Source organism: Oreochromis niloticus, linkage group LG7, assembly GCF_001858045.2.
Source record: "Oreochromis niloticus isolate F11D_XX linkage group LG7, O_niloticus_UMD_NMBU, whole genome shotgun sequence".
In the NCBI taxonomy this organism is placed as follows: domain Eukaryota; kingdom Metazoa; phylum Chordata; class Actinopteri; order Cichliformes; family Cichlidae; genus Oreochromis; species Oreochromis niloticus.
The window spans coordinates 5,448,355-5,465,404 of record NC_031972.2 but is presented as its reverse complement, the minus strand read 5'-3'; the positions used below and the strand labels follow the sequence as shown (position 1 = coordinate 5,465,404).

General features: G+C 40.2%; 1 protein-coding gene across 10 annotated transcripts; it reads right to left on the bottom strand.

Moving 5' to 3' along the window:
* Positions 1-360: 360 nt before the first annotated feature.
* Positions 361-16,084, bottom strand: LOC102078047 (ovochymase-2). Of its 10 annotated transcripts, none has more exons than XM_025909435.1 (17): positions 15,930-16,084; positions 15,224-15,325; positions 15,009-15,106; positions 14,054-14,151; positions 13,775-13,947; positions 12,682-12,822; positions 12,419-12,597; positions 12,039-12,240; positions 10,558-10,590; positions 10,377-10,467; positions 9,504-9,637; positions 7,809-7,952; positions 6,952-7,076; positions 6,779-6,872; positions 6,569-6,700; positions 4,960-5,019; positions 361-784 (listed from the first exon to the last, which is right to left on the bottom strand). In XM_025909435.1, exons 2-17 carry the CDS (start codon positions 15,306-15,308, stop codon positions 645-647), a joined length of 1,929 nt encoding a protein of 642 aa, XP_025765220.1. In that variant the 5' UTR covers positions 15,309-15,325; positions 15,930-16,084; the 3' UTR covers positions 361-644. The 10 variants fall into 10 exon arrangements, 9 of the variants coding, with proteins under 9 accessions (XP_025765220.1, XP_025765221.1, XP_025765224.1 ...); XM_025909436.1 differs by having other exon boundaries at positions 361-778; XM_025909439.1 differs by having other exon boundaries at positions 12,419-12,510.
* Positions 16,085-17,050: the final 966 nt, after the last annotated feature.

Below are 17,050 nucleotides of genomic sequence, written 5' to 3'. Positions count from 1 at the left end.
TCTCCTGGGATTGAGGCTGAGTTTGGCTTCGTGGTCTTTTGTTATACGCCACTATATTCCTTTTATTAGATACTATATTTTATTCTTTACAAAATCATGTTTTTTGGCAGTTAGAATTGCTAAAAATCAATGTAACATCTAACTGCTTATCTTTGGGAGTATCCATAAAAAGATGAGCCAATTTTATTTGTACCCAGTAACAGTTGCAGCATTTTAATCATTTTGTTTAGTCATAGTCACCAACACTGATAAAAACATAGCACAGGGTAGAATAATGCTCTCTGTATGACTCTGTGTCAAGTCAAATGATTTAAAAGCAACAAATGTTGACCAAATCGCTGCAAAAAATTATGAGGCAGATTTTTAATACAGTCTTTAATACTTGTACATAACTTCAGGGTAAGAACATAGCAAGATAACAAAATGGTGCGAGGAATATCCTGAAGGTTCTGTAACACAAATGACTAAACTAAACTACCAGTGTGGTTCTTGAACTATCATTATGTTGAAAACTGGAGAGCAAGCATTCTAGGAAACAGCAACAAGTAACAGACAAGCGATTAAAAACTCCCGTTTTTGCATTCCCAAGCAGCAGGAGAGTTAAAGCCACAGGTTTTCACAGGTAACCTCCTTCCTGCAGGTTACTATGCCAGCTCTGATGATTCACTGCTGTAATCTTCATCTACACTCCAGTCCACATTCAGGGTAACATCCTCTGAGGCGTCATGGTCCACATCGGCCCGGAGAGGCAGGGCTCTGGTTCTGTAATGCTGCACAACTGGTTCTGCAACACAGATGTTAAATTAACAAAGATTTATGTGGACAGATGAAAGAATCACTGTACAAAGAACCAGTCGTAATCTCATTATGTAATTGTGGGATGATGTGAAACCAAAATACTACATGAATGTAACTAAGCCTAGGATGTCAAATCATTTTACTCCAATTTTGGACTCCAGTTTCAATCACTGTAAAGAAGTTAAACTACACATTCAGTCTCTGAGACAAAGAAACACAATTTCGACATTATCTCTCAGTTTTTCTATGTGATAAAGAAACAGTGGAGTAGTAAATGAAAGAAATCTGTCAGCATGACTCTGGGCCTAATTTGTAAGAAGAAAATGTGTAAAATTAAACAAATCTATAGTTTAATTACTCTGGTGTATTGTGAATGGCCATGACAAGATCTTTATCAATAGGAAACGCTGTAAAACTTGTAAAATTGTTGTGAAAATACAGTTAAAAGTCCTAATTCACATTTTCCAAAGCCACCCTTCGGGCTGGATTGGAGTCTTTGATTCTGGCCCCAGAGCCTTATGTTTGACACCCCTCGTTTAAACAATAGATTCTTCCTGCATTAATAAATCTGTGCATTATGATTTGTAATGGAACTGATACAACTCATGTTTTTAAAAAGGTTTGGGTAACACCTGATAATAATCACTAATAAAAGCTTGACTCACTGCAGCTTATTTTACAGTATATACCTATCACTGTAAGGAGGATAATAACCTTCATTGTTATCAAGAAACGCCAGCAAAACACTGCAGTGCAGCTGCTCAACAGCCAGCAGCAGGTGGTTGTGGCAAAACTGCAGGTCAGCTCCAAGTTTGACCTCCATAACAAACAGATCATTTAAAAAAGAGCAGATTTTCTTTTAAGTAAAAGAGGAAAATAAACTATGGCTCAAACTAAAAAAAGGGTTTGTTTGAGATGATCTGCACGTTTCCTGAAAAGTGCGCCTGTGTACACAGGAAATAAAAAAGTACTAGAGATGTTTTTTTTGTTTTCTTACATTTGCAAATATTAAAGCAATTTAAATGGCAGATGCAGAATCAGGAATGGTATTTAGCAACAGCAACTTTTTTTAACTGCTTTACCTTCAGTACCTATAACATATCACTAGAGTGCGCTCTGTACCCACACATTTGCACAGTCGCCTCAGTCAGGAGGTCTGAACCAAAACTTGTGTCTAGAATAAAGTTTGATTCGCTGATCACGTGAATCCTTTTCATGCTTTCTGGCGATGGTTGATGATGGGTTAACTAAAAATCATATTTTAGGTACTCTCTACACTCAGCAAGTGAAAATGTATATATGCTTAGCATTTTAAAGTCAAAAGTTATCACTGCAGGTTATCACTGCAGCTTACTCATCACCCTCTTTTAATATGAAATCAGTTAAATATTGTGAAATGAATCTAAAAATAATCTTTGGGGCAAACAGGGGGGCTATGAGGCCATAACAGTGATGTGCTGTTGCATCATGTGATGTTTATCTCTGCCCAGTGCCTGTTGTGTTTACAAGCACCCTGACAGCCTGGAAAAAGAGAGAGCCCTGAAACCCGTCTAATTATCTTAATGTGATGTATTTGGATTTGTGATTGAAAGACAAATAGCTATGACCTTTTTTTGGTAAAATATACACCCGCCCCCTCATTTTGTTAGGTCAGCTGCACATCAACACAAATATCTAATCAGCCAATCACTAAATGCATTTAGCCATATAGATGTGATAAAGACGACCTGCTGAAACACAAACTCATCAGAATGGGGAAGAGAGGTGATTCAAGTGACTCTGAATGTGGCACAGCTGGTGATTCCAGACTGGCTGGTATGAGTATTTCACAAACTGCTGACCTGCTGGCATTTTCTGACATAATCAACTGTAGGATTTACAAAGAATAGTCTGAAAATTACAGAAAGAAAGTAAAAACCCAGTGAGTGGGAGTTCTGTCAGCTAAAATGACGTATTGATGATAGCTCAAATAACCACTTGTTACAACCAAGGCATGCAGAAGAGCACTTCTGAACACAAACTTTGAGGCAGATGGGCTTCAGCAGCAGAAGACCACACTGGGTACTTCTCCTGTCAACTAAAAATAGGAAACTGAGGCTATAATTAACACAAGCTCACCAAATCTGGACAATACAAGATTATAATAAAAGAAAAACTTTCACTGGTCTGATGAGTATCGATTTCTGCTGCAACGTTTGGCTGTTTGCATCAGAATTTGGCATAAAAATGTGGAAACATCGATCCACCCTGCCAACTGTATCAACAGTTCACGTTGGTGGTGGTGTAACAGTGCGAGGGAACCTTAGTACCAACTGAGTGTCGTTCAAACGCCACAGTCTACCCGAGCGTTGCTGCTGACCATGTCCATCCCTTTATGACCACAGTGTGACCATCTTCCGATGAGGACGTCCAGCAGGATAACATGTCAGAAGCTTAAATGAGCTCAAACTGGTTTCTTGAACATGACAAATCAAACTGGCATCAGACAGGCCTCAACAGCCGCCAGATCTCCATCCAGTAGTAGTCTGGCTTCAGTCCTAACTTATCATTAAATAAACAACAAGCTTCAAGAAGTGATGATAAATCACAGAAAATATCATACATTTCATAAAATTTTAGAGGCTAAAAACTGAAAATGTGGCTGTGACTCATCAGTTTTTACGTCTTGCTTCATGTGTATCGTTGAAAACTGTCAGCCATAATTCAAACATTTAAAATTCAAGACGGCGCTTATTTTGCAACACACTGTAATACCTCCAGCCACACGTTAGTGTTCATTTAGCTTTCTTTCCCGACCACACCTTCCACCTACATTCATCATGAGTCATTTCATGTAATCAAAGTCTTTGAAACGGGGCGGAGCTTCTACTTTCTCAGAAGTGGGAAGATGAGGTTCAGTTGGGATAAAGCAACAGCAAAGCAACACCATGGTCTCACAGGTACTGGGTGTGGTGACGGTTAACCCGGCAGACAGGCAAAGACAACTAACAGGTTTACGGCGAGAGTGTGGCGAGACAGAGAGCTGATGAAAAACAGAACCGATCAGAAAAAAATTACAAAAATGTTTTCAACAAAAAATAAAAGGTCATAAGCAATCTGAATCCTAATTCAAAGGATACTTTAAAAAAACACTGAGGAGTGAGACAGTGAGAGAGGTGAAGGTGGAACTACACACACGCACACACACACGCGCACACACACACACACACACACACACACACACACACACACACACACACACACACACACACACACACACAGGTGGAACTACCTGTTTCTCAGGTGCTGTTGTCATGAGGGGCAGCCTGCCGAGGGACTCTTATCTCTGTGCAGTGCACAGTAGAGTCATTAAACATGGAAAGCTCAACTAAATGACTGGCATATACTGTATGTGATGAGTGCACATGTCTCTTCTCAGAGGACGCATTACATCAAGACTCGTGGGTTTGATTCTGAAAACTGATATGTTGCACCCACATACTGGTAGTAATGCCAAAGGTCTAATGCTCTTTAACAGCAGCTCACAGGAAACCCTCACAGCTCTACAGGGTGTGAACTCAGTCATAAACTGAAAGGCATTTCTGTATCATTTTTGGAACAGCTTGCGCCTGGATATTTAGTTTTCACAAAGTATCTCTCAGAAAATACCGTGACAAAAACAAAGGTGGGAATTCATGAAACAGTATAATCTGTTACAAAGCTTTAAAAAATAGCTCAGTTATCTCGGCCCTACAGGAAGACTGTTTGAAGAAAAGTAATACTGCTGAACAGTATTTTGGGAATGTGTTCATCAGCCTGCTTTCTACAAACTGTTGAGTGTTTCTCACATTTTAAGCTGTGACGCCAGTGTTAAATGTCTTACTGCCATTCTAAATGCCACTGACGCAGCTTTGTTGGGCCCATAACACCACTGCTGGATAAGCTCAACACTTGGAGTTGGCAAATATCATTCAGTCATTAATTCATTCACTCATTTAGTCACTCATTCCACTCCTGACCAGCGAGCAGCTACACTGCAGCAGCTCGATATTTATTGCCTTGCACAGGGACTCCTGAGCAGCAGGGACAGACAGGCCACTGTCACTGTTCTTTATTTCAAATAAAGAATAAACAAAATAACACATTAAAGACCAAAAAACAAAGACGAAGCAAAGCACCAACCAAAAGCTGTCAAAACATCTGGCAGATCCTCAACATCTGTCCTCTTTTGGATATGAAGGTCTGCAGAAAAATGCAATAAGGTTTGTATCATACTTTCATGGGTAATTATTACCTTTATAGGTTTTACTTTTTAACTTTATGTCCTGAGTCTGATGACTCAGTGTTTGTGTTTGTTTATATTATCTTTTGTTCTTGTTTATTCTGGTTATGTCTTTTGTTAAGATTTGCTATTTGTCAGGTTTTGGTTCTGTACTCCTTCTGTTCCTGTTCTGTCACTTTTGAGACTCTCTCTCTACATATGTGTTGAGTTTCCTGTTTTATTTTGAAGGTCTGTGTCTTATGTTAGTGTTTTCAGTTTTGTGTGCGCCTCCATCTCGTCCGTGTAATCAGTGTCAGCCGTGTCTCCCAGCTGTTTCCTCTCAGTCCTGTTCACCTCTTGTATTTAGTGTCTGCGTCTTCCCCTGCTCGTCATTGCGTCGTTCTCTACTGTGTGTTCCGTCTGCCCGCCTGTCTACTTGTTTAGTTTAGTTACTTTCCCAGTTTTCTGTTTTGCCTGCTGTCCAGCAATAAAGCTGAGTAGTTTTAAGTTCACTTTTGCCTCCGCGAGTCCTGCTCTTGGGCCACCATTCCTGCCTGCCTTCACACAGTCATGACACTTTATTACAGTTATTAATGATTAATGTCTCCAAATTGTAATTTTGTCATTTGTATTTGGGGACAAGGCTCTGCTCTTGGCCTGAGACGTCAAAGAGCAGGGCAACAGGACTCGAGCACCGAACAGACGAGAAATATAACAACTGATAAAGTTTCATGTGTAATGAAAGGGTGGGAGATGAGACTGAGATCAGCTGATCCGCTTGGAGTGCTGCCGACCTCTCTGACCTGCCAGACTTGGATTTAATGAAAGGTATTTTTAAAGTGCAACCATCATCAACTCAAGTGTGCAGGCATAAAAGAATATAAGGGAACGTGTGATATATATTGTTTTAAAAGTAAACGTTTGTTTATTCTTGTTGGCCAGCATTTTTCAGAGGCTCATACTCACTAGGATACGGTAGATGAAGATAATTACACAACATTTAAAGTATTAAATAAAGCCACAGAAATTTGTAGAGACAACAGATTATTGGGCTGGTTTACAATCATCGGCATTTACTATTTACTAATAGATTATATTACCAAATGAAGAAAAATTCATATTCACAGATAATAAATACCAAGTCATACTTATGAATCATTTCCTCTAATAATTTATATATAACGTTTGAAACCATTTTTATTTTTCATTAATTAATGACTCGGATACTTTTGAATACACGATTAATTATTACGTCTGGTGTTGTGCTTGATGAAATATGCAGCACACAAGACAGATGTTTAACACCTGGCACCTGCAACATGTTAGTCTGCACATGTAAGTGGAGTGGCCTCCAGTGTGACACAGTTCAAAACATCTTTTACTGATGAGAGGGAAACAAGATGGGGCCCACTGAAATGGTCTGCAGGCCGGCTACATTTAACCCATCACTGATCCACTGAACCCATATTGCTAGACTTTTGGCATGTTAGTAGTTACTCAGTGGTGGGAAACACACGTGCAGTGGGGTACCTGTAATGCTGATGAATGTCAGTGTAGCCCTGAACCCCCTATGAGTGATGCTGCTGTCCGACGTAAATTGAAGCACCATGGTGCTGTTGTAGGACAGGACAGGAGGAGGGATACTGCCGCCACACAGCAAGGCTAAACAAAGGATTGAAACAAAATATTGAGTGATACAGGTATAAAAAGATGGATTCTGATTTGATGCATCCATCCTACCGATCTCCTCTGTTCCTTCAACATCTCCCAGGACAGTGAGGGAATCATACAAGCATCTCTCCGACTCCTCCAGGTCAAAATCAGTAAACTCCAGCTAAAAATATAGAAATCAACCAAATATGTCCTAATAATACCTTAAGAAGAATACCAGCTAGGTAAGTTGTGCAGCTCACCTTAACCACATGACCCAGAGGAGCATGGATTACCCAGCGGAGGACACAGTCATTACTGTAGGCTTGTGGGTGATTTGGACTGTGTATAGAAGCCTTATCTTCAACCAGAACAAGTGTCCCACATCCTGAGTGTGCACACACACACACACATAAACATTAGGTTACATTAGACCAGGGGTCTCAAACTCCAGTCCTCGAGGGCCGCTGTCCTGCAACTTTTCCATGTGTCCCTGTTGCAACACACCTAGTAGGTCATTAGCAAGAGTATAGAACTTGAATGCATGCTGAGTTGGCAATTCAGCCATTTGATTCACATTACAGCAGCTCATGAGTGAATGAACATGGTGCAATAAAAGTATTTTAGAAGTATATGTTTCCAAATACATATATTTACTTAAATTTAGTTGAGTAGGTAGGGTTAAGGGTTGCCACCTCAGCATGCAGTCAAGTTCTATACTCTTGCTAATGACCTACTAATTGTATTCAGGTGTGTTGCACCAGGGACACATGGAAAAGTTGCATGACACCGGCCCTCGAGGACTGGAGTTTGAGACCCCTGCATTAGACAGTTCAGTTTAAAACATTTAAAAACACTCATCTGCACACAAATGCACATTGTTAGCAGCTGTTTTTAAACCTATACTGTGTTTGTATTTAGCCTGTTGTTGTCTCAAGCAGCATCCACCTGCATAATTTGCTGTTTGTTACAAGAACTACAACCCACAGACACAGCAGAAGCTAAAATTGTGTATGAGCTGAGCACGCAGGGCGTGCATCACTCTGCCAGCTGTATAGTGTATAATCTGGAATTGCATAATGTGCTTGTGCATGTTTGCAGTGTATGTTGTAGTTCCCACCAGGATGAAAGTGTCCTTTGACCGCATGGTGCCTAATTACAAAGCCACTTCCTGCTCTGCTAATATCAGAGGAAAAGAGAAGTGTGGCATTGTGGGAATTATTTAGAAGAATTGGGCCGGGCAGCACACTTCCACAGAATATTCCTGTAACACAGAGGCACAGGAAGACGTTTAGATATTTACACACACTTTTCTTTTTTTACTTGCAAATGTGTAAAACTGAGTCTCTCATGTTTGTGCTTTTAAAAATGAAAAAGGGGGTTTTAGAAGCAGTGATGTGTATTCCATGAACAAGATTCTCTCATTGTCAGTGTGTGCAGTCGGGGTGTCATTCAGTGTTTTGCAAAGACTAAACCTGTGCTTACCAGCAACATTTGGCTGCATGGCCACCAAACAAATCCTACAGCCCTATTCATCAGTTCATGTGCAGGTTAAAGAATTAGATACACCGTCAAAGGTGTGGGAAGCTTCATGTTTTCAGCCAAGCTGTTTACAATAAGCTACAGTATGTAGGCCAACCACATCCTGACCCTAGCACACTTTTAACTCACAGCCAAGACACAGAAAAACTGCTGCTTCTTACAGCCGTGTGTAAATTATGTGATCTGGCAATAGGAACATGCCCTGTATATAAAAGATGGGCATAGCCTCCACAGTGCCACTAATTGGTTTGTGGGCTCTGTAGTTTGAAGCCTCATAGTGGTTAAGCCACCATATTCACTTTTTTTAAGCCACGAGTGACCACATTTGAAGCGGAGAGGGTGGAGTGCTAAGTTATCAGCTCCTACGGGCAATGGGTGCAACATCCATGTCTGCTACTTAGTACTTGTAATGGTTTTACCAGAACTTACCAGAACAGACGCACAATTTTCTTAGGTCTGTGCCAAATAGCAGGTCATGTTATTTGGTAGATAATTCCCCCCCAAAAACAAACAAAGAGTAAGTGACTTAGTGAAACTAAGGCCCAGCAGAGAGCCATGAGCTACAGCTGCATGTGTCATTGCATGTCACTCAGTGTGGCTACGCTTCTAATTTTAAACCTCACCTGCATCCAAGTGGATGAGGTGTAAAAACAGAGTTGTTACAAAAGGGGAGACGATCTAAAGTAGCCAAAATTGTTTTTTTTCACCAAAATTTTTCTAAAGGTATTTTAACATCGGGGTTTGAGGTTGCCATTGTAGGCACTTCTGCATGAAGTCCAGACATATCATAAATATTGCCATGCTGTCATTTCGAAGAAGTGAGACAAAGGAATGTATTTTTAGAAATGTTTCACGGGTCCTTTAACACAGCCATCCCCAGAGGTCTGGCTGGCTCTGATGCATCTTTAGAACAGTATAAGCTGGTATATTGGATTCCTTTTCCTTACAGTATCTGAATTCTTTCACCCATAAAGATGACATTTCACAACTCCTCCAATTGGCCTCCAAGTGGGAAAGAGTTAAGAGAGTCATTACTTCATGACCCCCATGTTTGCTCATATTAAATGAATAAAGGTGAACTGAACAGAAGTTGAATAACTGACTTTTTCAGTTTCAAATATATGGGTATTTTACATTACATCACTACAATAGACCTATGTATAATGATAGTATTGTGAGACTCTGTGATTCCTACAACATATGAAGGTTAGGCTCCAGGAAATGTTTGTAAGTCAGTGCACTGTAAGTTGAAATGAAGGTGTTTGAAACTCACCAACAGGCCGATGGCTTCCTATTGAAACAGTGAGTCGATCGTACCGACAGTATGAGTCGTTCTCCAAGTCAAAAAGATCGAACTCCAGCAGAATACTATAACCTGGAGGGACGCTGATGCTCCACAAACACAACCTGTGGAAAGGCATGAACAGTTTAACCAGGGTACTGCATTTTCCTTCTTTATATCCATATAATCCTGAGCTAAAAGTCAAATGTTAGTTTTTCAGAGTTTCTCATCCTCACAGAATTATAAGAACTATTGATTGCTAGTTATCTTATTAAGCACAGTGTTAGCTCAGGCAGCTTCCGGCAGATCGGCTGATCTCAGTGACCGCTCATATCAGCACATCTGATTGAGTTGCTTTAGGCTGCACATCTGCAAGCCACCTCACAACCGGGGCGATCGTGGCTCAAGAGTTGGGTGTTCGCCTTGTAATCGGAAGGTTGCCGGTTCGAGCCCCGGCTCGGACAGTCTCGGTCGTTGTGTCCTTGGGCAAGACACTTCACCCGTTGCCTACTGGCAGTGCGCCCCAGGGTGGCTGTGGCTACAATGTAGATTGCCATCACCAGTGTGTGAATGGGTGGATGACTGGTTGTGTAAAGCGCTTTGGGGTCCTTAGGGACTAGTAAAAGCGCTATACAAATACAGGCCATTTACCCACCTTGTCTATTCAGTCTGTATCAAAATTAATTGATATCACATCTGTTGCATGGACTGGTTGTTGCTCTCTCTGCCATCTTTTAAATGTATGCATGTGGATGGCCTCAAATATAAATCACTAGAGAAATACAGTGTTCTCTTGACTACACTGATTCTGACTGAGCAGGCAGTTAGTACCGCCACTTAGTTCTTCTCTGAAGTGTCACTCACTGGTTGTTGTCATAGCGATCGCCATGGAGCCTGGGATTTTTGATTACCCCGTTAATGTCAGACACAGGCCCATCTCTCACACTGCAGAGTCCTGAGACACACGCAAACATCAAAGAAGCATGAGCACATTATGAAATATAGATGAACAAGAGTTGGTGTAATGAGTGGAAAAATAACTCACTTGATGAAACCGTTGTCTGCTGCTGGTGCTCAGCTGAAAGAAGTAGAAAGATGAAAGAGACAACATAAATAAAAATTTTCATCTTTCATCAGAATATTTGTTTCTGGAGGAACTGTGGACAAAAACCCACGGTATTAAACCGCATATTCACATAAAATTTATTAATTCATATTTATTCAATAAAAATTTTTTTTTCCTAATTTTCAGAATTACACTGCTGAGAGTTTAAACAATTCAAAACTGTCCAGGGACTTGGTTTTTGTAACCTTTTCTTTTCATAAAAATAATAATAAAAATCTGTTCTAACCATGATGACAGCATCGGATTAAGTCCAGCATGCTTTGATAAAGCTCAGCCTCAAAAGTTGTCTTTGTTGGGATCCACAAAGTGGCTCCATATGGAGAAGCAACAGCTTTAAATTTTATTATGTTAAATATTATTAACAGCAGCAGCTGCTAAATGAACTGCAGACAGCAATCTGTTGCTCATGTTTGTGCATCACACACTGTGTGAAAGCTAACATCATCTTACAGGGATGACACATACAAGAGGCTTTTCCACACTGCATGCTATGCGTCTACTGTACAAAAGTCCTGAGCCAACCCTCATTTCTTCATATTCTGCTAGGAAAATGAGAAATAATGTTATTGTTTTTATAGATTCAATTACAGAAAAGGAAACAGATGATACATTTTTGTGACAAACTGCTAGTAACAAAGTATCAGATGCATCTTAAATTTGTTTATTTGAGTTATCTGTTGTGTTTAGACAATGTTAAGTGGTTTTCTTCAGAGGAAAGAAGCACTGCTCTAAGGCTGGAATGAAAATGAGTGACAAAGAAGTCAATGCAGCCAGGAAAACTTTGAAAGGCCTTCAGAGAGCTGGGACAGCTATTACGACTGCTCTTTAAAAACAGTTACAAGAAAGTCTGGCTCCTTGGAAGCAAAGTATAAAGAAAGGAAAGGTGACTCAATACCTTTTCACAGTACTGTACTCACAACAGTTAGAAAGCTGGGCGATTACACAAAGGAATGTCAAAAAGGCAAGTGTGTTTGTATATTACGCCATGAAGGTCTGTTTTTTAAGAACACATTTGAATCGATTGCTGATGAGGAAACAAAGAATCTTTACCTTCATCTTCTGATATTTCAATAAACAGACATTGTTTACATTCCTGTCTGTTACATCACATTTTAATGGTCTAGCAACACTTTAAAGGTTAGGAAAACAGGTTTCTCATCACCTTTATATGTGGGTGGAGGCATATTTACTGCAATATATTTCTACAAGCTTTAGCTACTTTTTAAGTTTGTCCCTGACTAAAATACAGAGTGACAATCAGATGGATCAGGGTGTAATAGTCACTTTGTGCCAGCGCTGTACTACCTCCACATATGGTTATCATGTGACACACTATGTGTATCACACTCTTTAGAAGTGAATATGCTGCCACATCTGATGATAGCTGTATCAAAACCTACCCTCTCTCAATTTACGCTTGATCCAAGGCAGCAGCAGCCTGACGTCAGTGAAAATCCCCGGAGAACCTCGTTTGGAAGGGGGACGGCTGCTGTTGTTTCCCCAGCTCCTACCACATCCTTTACCCCAGGAAGTCACGCCCAGAGCCACCCAGTGATGACCTTCTGACCCTGCTGGACATACTAAAGGACCTCCTGAGTCTCCCTGGACAGAGGATGAAGTCGTGGGTTAAGGGATGAGTCAACACACATATACACAAACTATTTAAAGCTCAGCGGGACAGATTGACTGATTCACAGCAGTGACCTGTGCTGTAAATAGAGCATCTGTGAGGATGGAGAAAAAAAAGAGAAGTTATAGATATTAAAAAGATTTTTAATACCTGACAAGCATCTCTCCCTCCTGTCTCTGGGCCGGCACATAGAACTGTCATGCTTGGCTGAGGCCGGATGAGTCTCTGGTTCATCATAGAACCTTTAAGAGTTTGGAGGACATATTTACATTTGGCTCCATCAACCAAATCCAAATGCACCTCTCTCAGAACCACAGGAAGACGGCCGCCTAAGAAACAGTTACATAGATTGGAATAGATTAAAAAGCTCCAGACTACTTTAACAATATTTAAAAGTCAGAAAAACGACATACGTTCCTTTATCCTTCCCCATCCAGCCGTCATGCAAGTGGTCTGAGGAAGGATATTCTCATTAGGTAAAGGCAGACATATCGGCTGGACACGAGCTCCTGTTGAAAAAGTCACATCAGGCCAAATTAAAAACCATGGTGGCCCTGTAGTACAAAACACAACACAAACACAACATTCCTTGTTTCTGTTTTCATATCATTGCATCATGCTTGAATGTTATTCTCAGTAGTGTCCTTGTGTGACTTTTGTCATTGTTGAACCTGACAAAGAATCTGTAAATTGTACTTGCTTACATGTTAGCTATGTGTGTCCCACGGCAAGCTATAACGCTTCAAGCAAGCATGCAGACTGCATACACATCACTGTGCTCTGAGGATCTGAAGGGACATCTTAGAGCCATTATATGTTAAAACTACACGGAGCTTCAGTCTGCTGCTCCCTTCTTTGCAAGAAGAAGGGAGCAGCAGCATATCTGATTGGCCAGACGATCTTCCTCACAACTTTCTGGGGAATTTGTCTCAAACAACGAGTGGTCACATGTTAGGTGAATGTGTTAAGCACTACACCATGGAGCCACACCATTCCAGCATTTCAAACGTAAATATTCAGTGCAGTCAGAAAACCTCCCACCTAGATTCGGATACCCGGTTCTTGTGAAATAATCCAGAAGAAATTGTTTTAAAAAAAAAAATTGATAGAAAGGGTTAATACAAACGATATAATTCTCTTTTTACAGTTGATTTGATTCATTTGTAGCCACATAGCTTTCTCTAATAACCCAGTTTGTGAAGTCAGACAAGAGCATTTTCTCCTTCACTATCTTAATGTTTTGAAACCAGATGTGACAGATGAGGGGTGGATCTGAAACCATATGCTCATTGACTTATTTGCAAATCATCAGCCAATGAGCAGACCTGGACTGAAATTTACACAGTAGACTTGATTTTTTACTCAATATGACCCAAAGTAACTTGAGTAACTGAGCAAATAAACAAAGGATGCAGGTTTAAGGCACTTGTTTGAGTCTCTGAGTCGAACACAGTGATCAGTATGACACATCGTTTGATTTTGAACCAATCCGAACAGAAAACTTGCCCATCTGGATGCGTTGGTTCAGCTCTATGAGAGCTATGTCATAGTTCATCGGCAGAGCGGGGTTGTACTTCTCATGGACTGAGACAGACTTGACCAGAAAGACTTGCTCCTCCTCATCGTGTACTCTCTGGTCAAACTCTCCAACAATGACTCTTACACCAATGAGAAACTCTCTAGAGAGAACATTCAGTGTTCATTATTTATTCCTGTTACATAAAATGTTCATTCAATTCTGTAATTCTTAATTATAAGTCATGTCAGTGACATAACACTTTATACTTTGACAAAGATGTGAAGCAGTGTGCAGCAGTCATTATCCAGCGGTCACTCAAGATGGATCCTCCACAGAAATGTGAGCCCCTGTTCTGGAGGGAAACCTGAGGACAGACGATCCATAAGAAGATTAAGCAGAGCCAACAGCATAAGTCAGTTTGTCACTAAAAGAAAAGGCTGGTTTACCCCTTTCTTTGTGTTTGATATGGCAGCCTTAAAAATGACACATTTTCATACAGACCCATGAATGCAACATTCATGTAAAGTGCAGCAGATGTGTGAAGTTTAATATTTAAAATGATGAGCAAACAAAGTTACAGTTTCTCAAATTGCTGGAATGTGGTGCTGAATAAGGTTTTTTTTATAGCAACCCTTTAAGGCCTGAACCATGAAATAATAACCAGAGAAATATACTTTTTTTTTTAAAGTGAAGCATTTATTGAACCTTTTGACAATTAAAAATATATATGACTTTGTATTTTGTTTGCTACATACTTTTGTGTGTGTCATTTATTTAAAATTTTCTAGGGGAAAAACTGATGATTTAGAAGTTTTAAAAAACTCTCAAACGATTGTATGTGTCAAATATGATATACTAGGCGTTAAAGGGGTTAAACTGAGCAAATGAGCAACAAAGCAATTTATCCACACAATTCCATGGAGCTGTCTTTTTTTGGTTCATAGTGTAAAAGGTTACTCCCATCTCTCTGCTGTTGAGTGATCCTCAGGAAATACCAGCATGAGCAACCATGTCATGTTTGTGGAGGACAGAATACGTGGTTAGCCTGCATAGCCGGTGATAACCATCAGGGCTGAACAAGAAAGGAAACTTCAACAACAACTTTAACCACTGATCTGCATTTTTAAAGATAAGCAAAACAGCAGTCAGATCAGACAGCTAAGCTAAAGACAAGAAAGAAATAAAGAGAGAAACTTGAAAGAAGAACTGTAAATAACTGACCAACCACGGGTGTGATCCGTACATGGCTTCAGTTCCTCCTACCACCCTCAGAGAGGAAACCATCGGGTTACACACTTGAGAAATCCCACATTTTGAACCTAACAGAAAGCATCAGTACTTTTGAAACCACTGACAACATTTTCCCTCAGCTCTGTGTCATTCTAAGACATGAAAGGTTGCGTGTTCCTCTTTTCAGTACCCATCCTATTACTCACCTGTTTGAGCAGCATGGATGCCAGTGTTTACCCAAAAATACAGAGAGAGCAGAGCGGCGGTGGTCCTCATTACTAACCCAAGCATGGAGAAAAGGTCTCATACTGGGAAGACAAAAAGGTTTATAAAGACTAGTGTGATGTGAGGGTATACTCACAAACAAACCAGTAAAGGCTGGCCGTGATGGTGATTGGTGAGTTCTAATGTCGCAGTAAAAATTAGTTGCAGAAAAGTGGTGAACGTATTTATCATCTCAAGGTCAGCTGTGGTGAGGTGCACAGGGTGTTATTGCTGCCTCAAAAACAGGGCAGCAGCTGTAAAGCCTTCAAGGGGGAGAAACAGTCATAAAATCACACAAAAGGACAGAGAGAGCACACTTACGCCGCACAGACTGAAAAGAAGTGCTGACGTAAAAGCAGACAGAGAAGAGGAAAAACGGGAAAAGCAGAGAAATAAAACGACAAAATCTTCTAAGTGTCAAAGCTGCAGCCTCTGTGATTATCACAAAAATATTTACATGTTTTATATTTCACACAAAAATCTCATTTTCAGAAATGTTTACTTTCTTGGATATTAGATTAACAACCCTTACTGTATTGCTTGGTTAAAAACTTGTTGTAAAAGCTTAAAAATACCAAGTCCTGATCGCATTTGTCACTTTGTGATGACAAAAACGACGACAGGCAGTTGAAAAGTCATTTTACTTACCAGAAAGCAGCACTGTGAGAAACAACTGTGAGCACGTGTCTCTTTTTGTTAACCTGTGCTACAAACAATACCTCAATCTCAGAGTTTCCTCTCCCAGTTACACTTGCAAATGACCGAGAAGTGCAGAGTATTCTGCTCTGTGAGCAGTGGAAATTACATAGCACCGAGTGTCCCATATCAGTAAAGTAGCAGTATCAGTAGAGCATTCCCAAAAGGAAAGTGTACTGTAGATATTTTAAGAAATACATTGTTCCAACTAAAACCAGTGGGTTACAACTAAAGACACATTTTCATCCAAAACAGCTCATATTGTTTAATTTACAGCCAGGAAGACATGAGTGTGCAGGTATGATACTAATAATCTGTTAGGTTAATATATTTATACAGTGGCTTGCAAAAGTATTTGGCCCCCTTGAACTTTTCCACATTTTGTCACATTACAGCCACAAACATGAATCAATTTTATTGGAATTCCACGTGAAAGACCAATACAAAGTGGTGTACACGTGAGAAGTGGAACGAAAATCATACATGATTCCAAACATTTTTTACAAATAAATAACCTCAAAGTGGGGTGTGCGTAATTATTCAGCCCCCTGAGTCAATACTTTGTAGAACCACCTTTTGCTGCAATTACAGCTGCCAGTCTTTTAGGGTATGTCTCTACCAGCTTTGCACATCTACAGACTGAAATCCTTGCCCATTCTTCTTTGCAAAACAGCTCCAGCTCAGTCAGATTAGATGGACAGCGTTTGTGAACAGCAGTTTTCAGATCTTGCCACAGATTCTCGATTGGATTTAGACACCAGACAGGTCAGGGATAAAGTTATTGAGAAATTTAAAGCAGGCTTAGGCTACAAAAAGATTTCCCAAGCCTTGAACATCCCACGGAGCACTGTTCAAGTGATCATTCAGAAATGGAAGGAGTATGTTTGGAATCATGTTTGATTTTCGTTCCACTTCTCACGTGTACACCACTTTGTGTTGGTCTTTCACGTGGAATTCCAATAAAATTGATTCATGTTTGTGGCTGTAATGTGACAAAATGTGGAAAAGTTCAAGGGGGCCGAATACTTTTGCAAGCCACTGTATATGCTCTGTTCTGGCTCTGCTTTGGACTC

Bases quoted from the DNA above. Each gene is read 5' to 3' on its own strand.
- LOC102078047 (XM_025909435.1), bottom strand. From the start codon at position 15,308: ATGCTTGGGTTAGTAATGAGGACCACCGCCGCTCTGCTCTCTCTGTAT. The intron at 9,638-10,376 runs GTGAGTGACACT...GCCTTTCCACAG, and splicing joins GATCGCTATGACAACAACCA to GTTGTGTTTGTGGAGCATCA. The intron at 5,020-6,568 runs GTACCCCACTGC...ATTTTTCTGCAG, and splicing joins GACATTCATCAGCATTACAG to ACCTTCATATCCAAAAGAGG.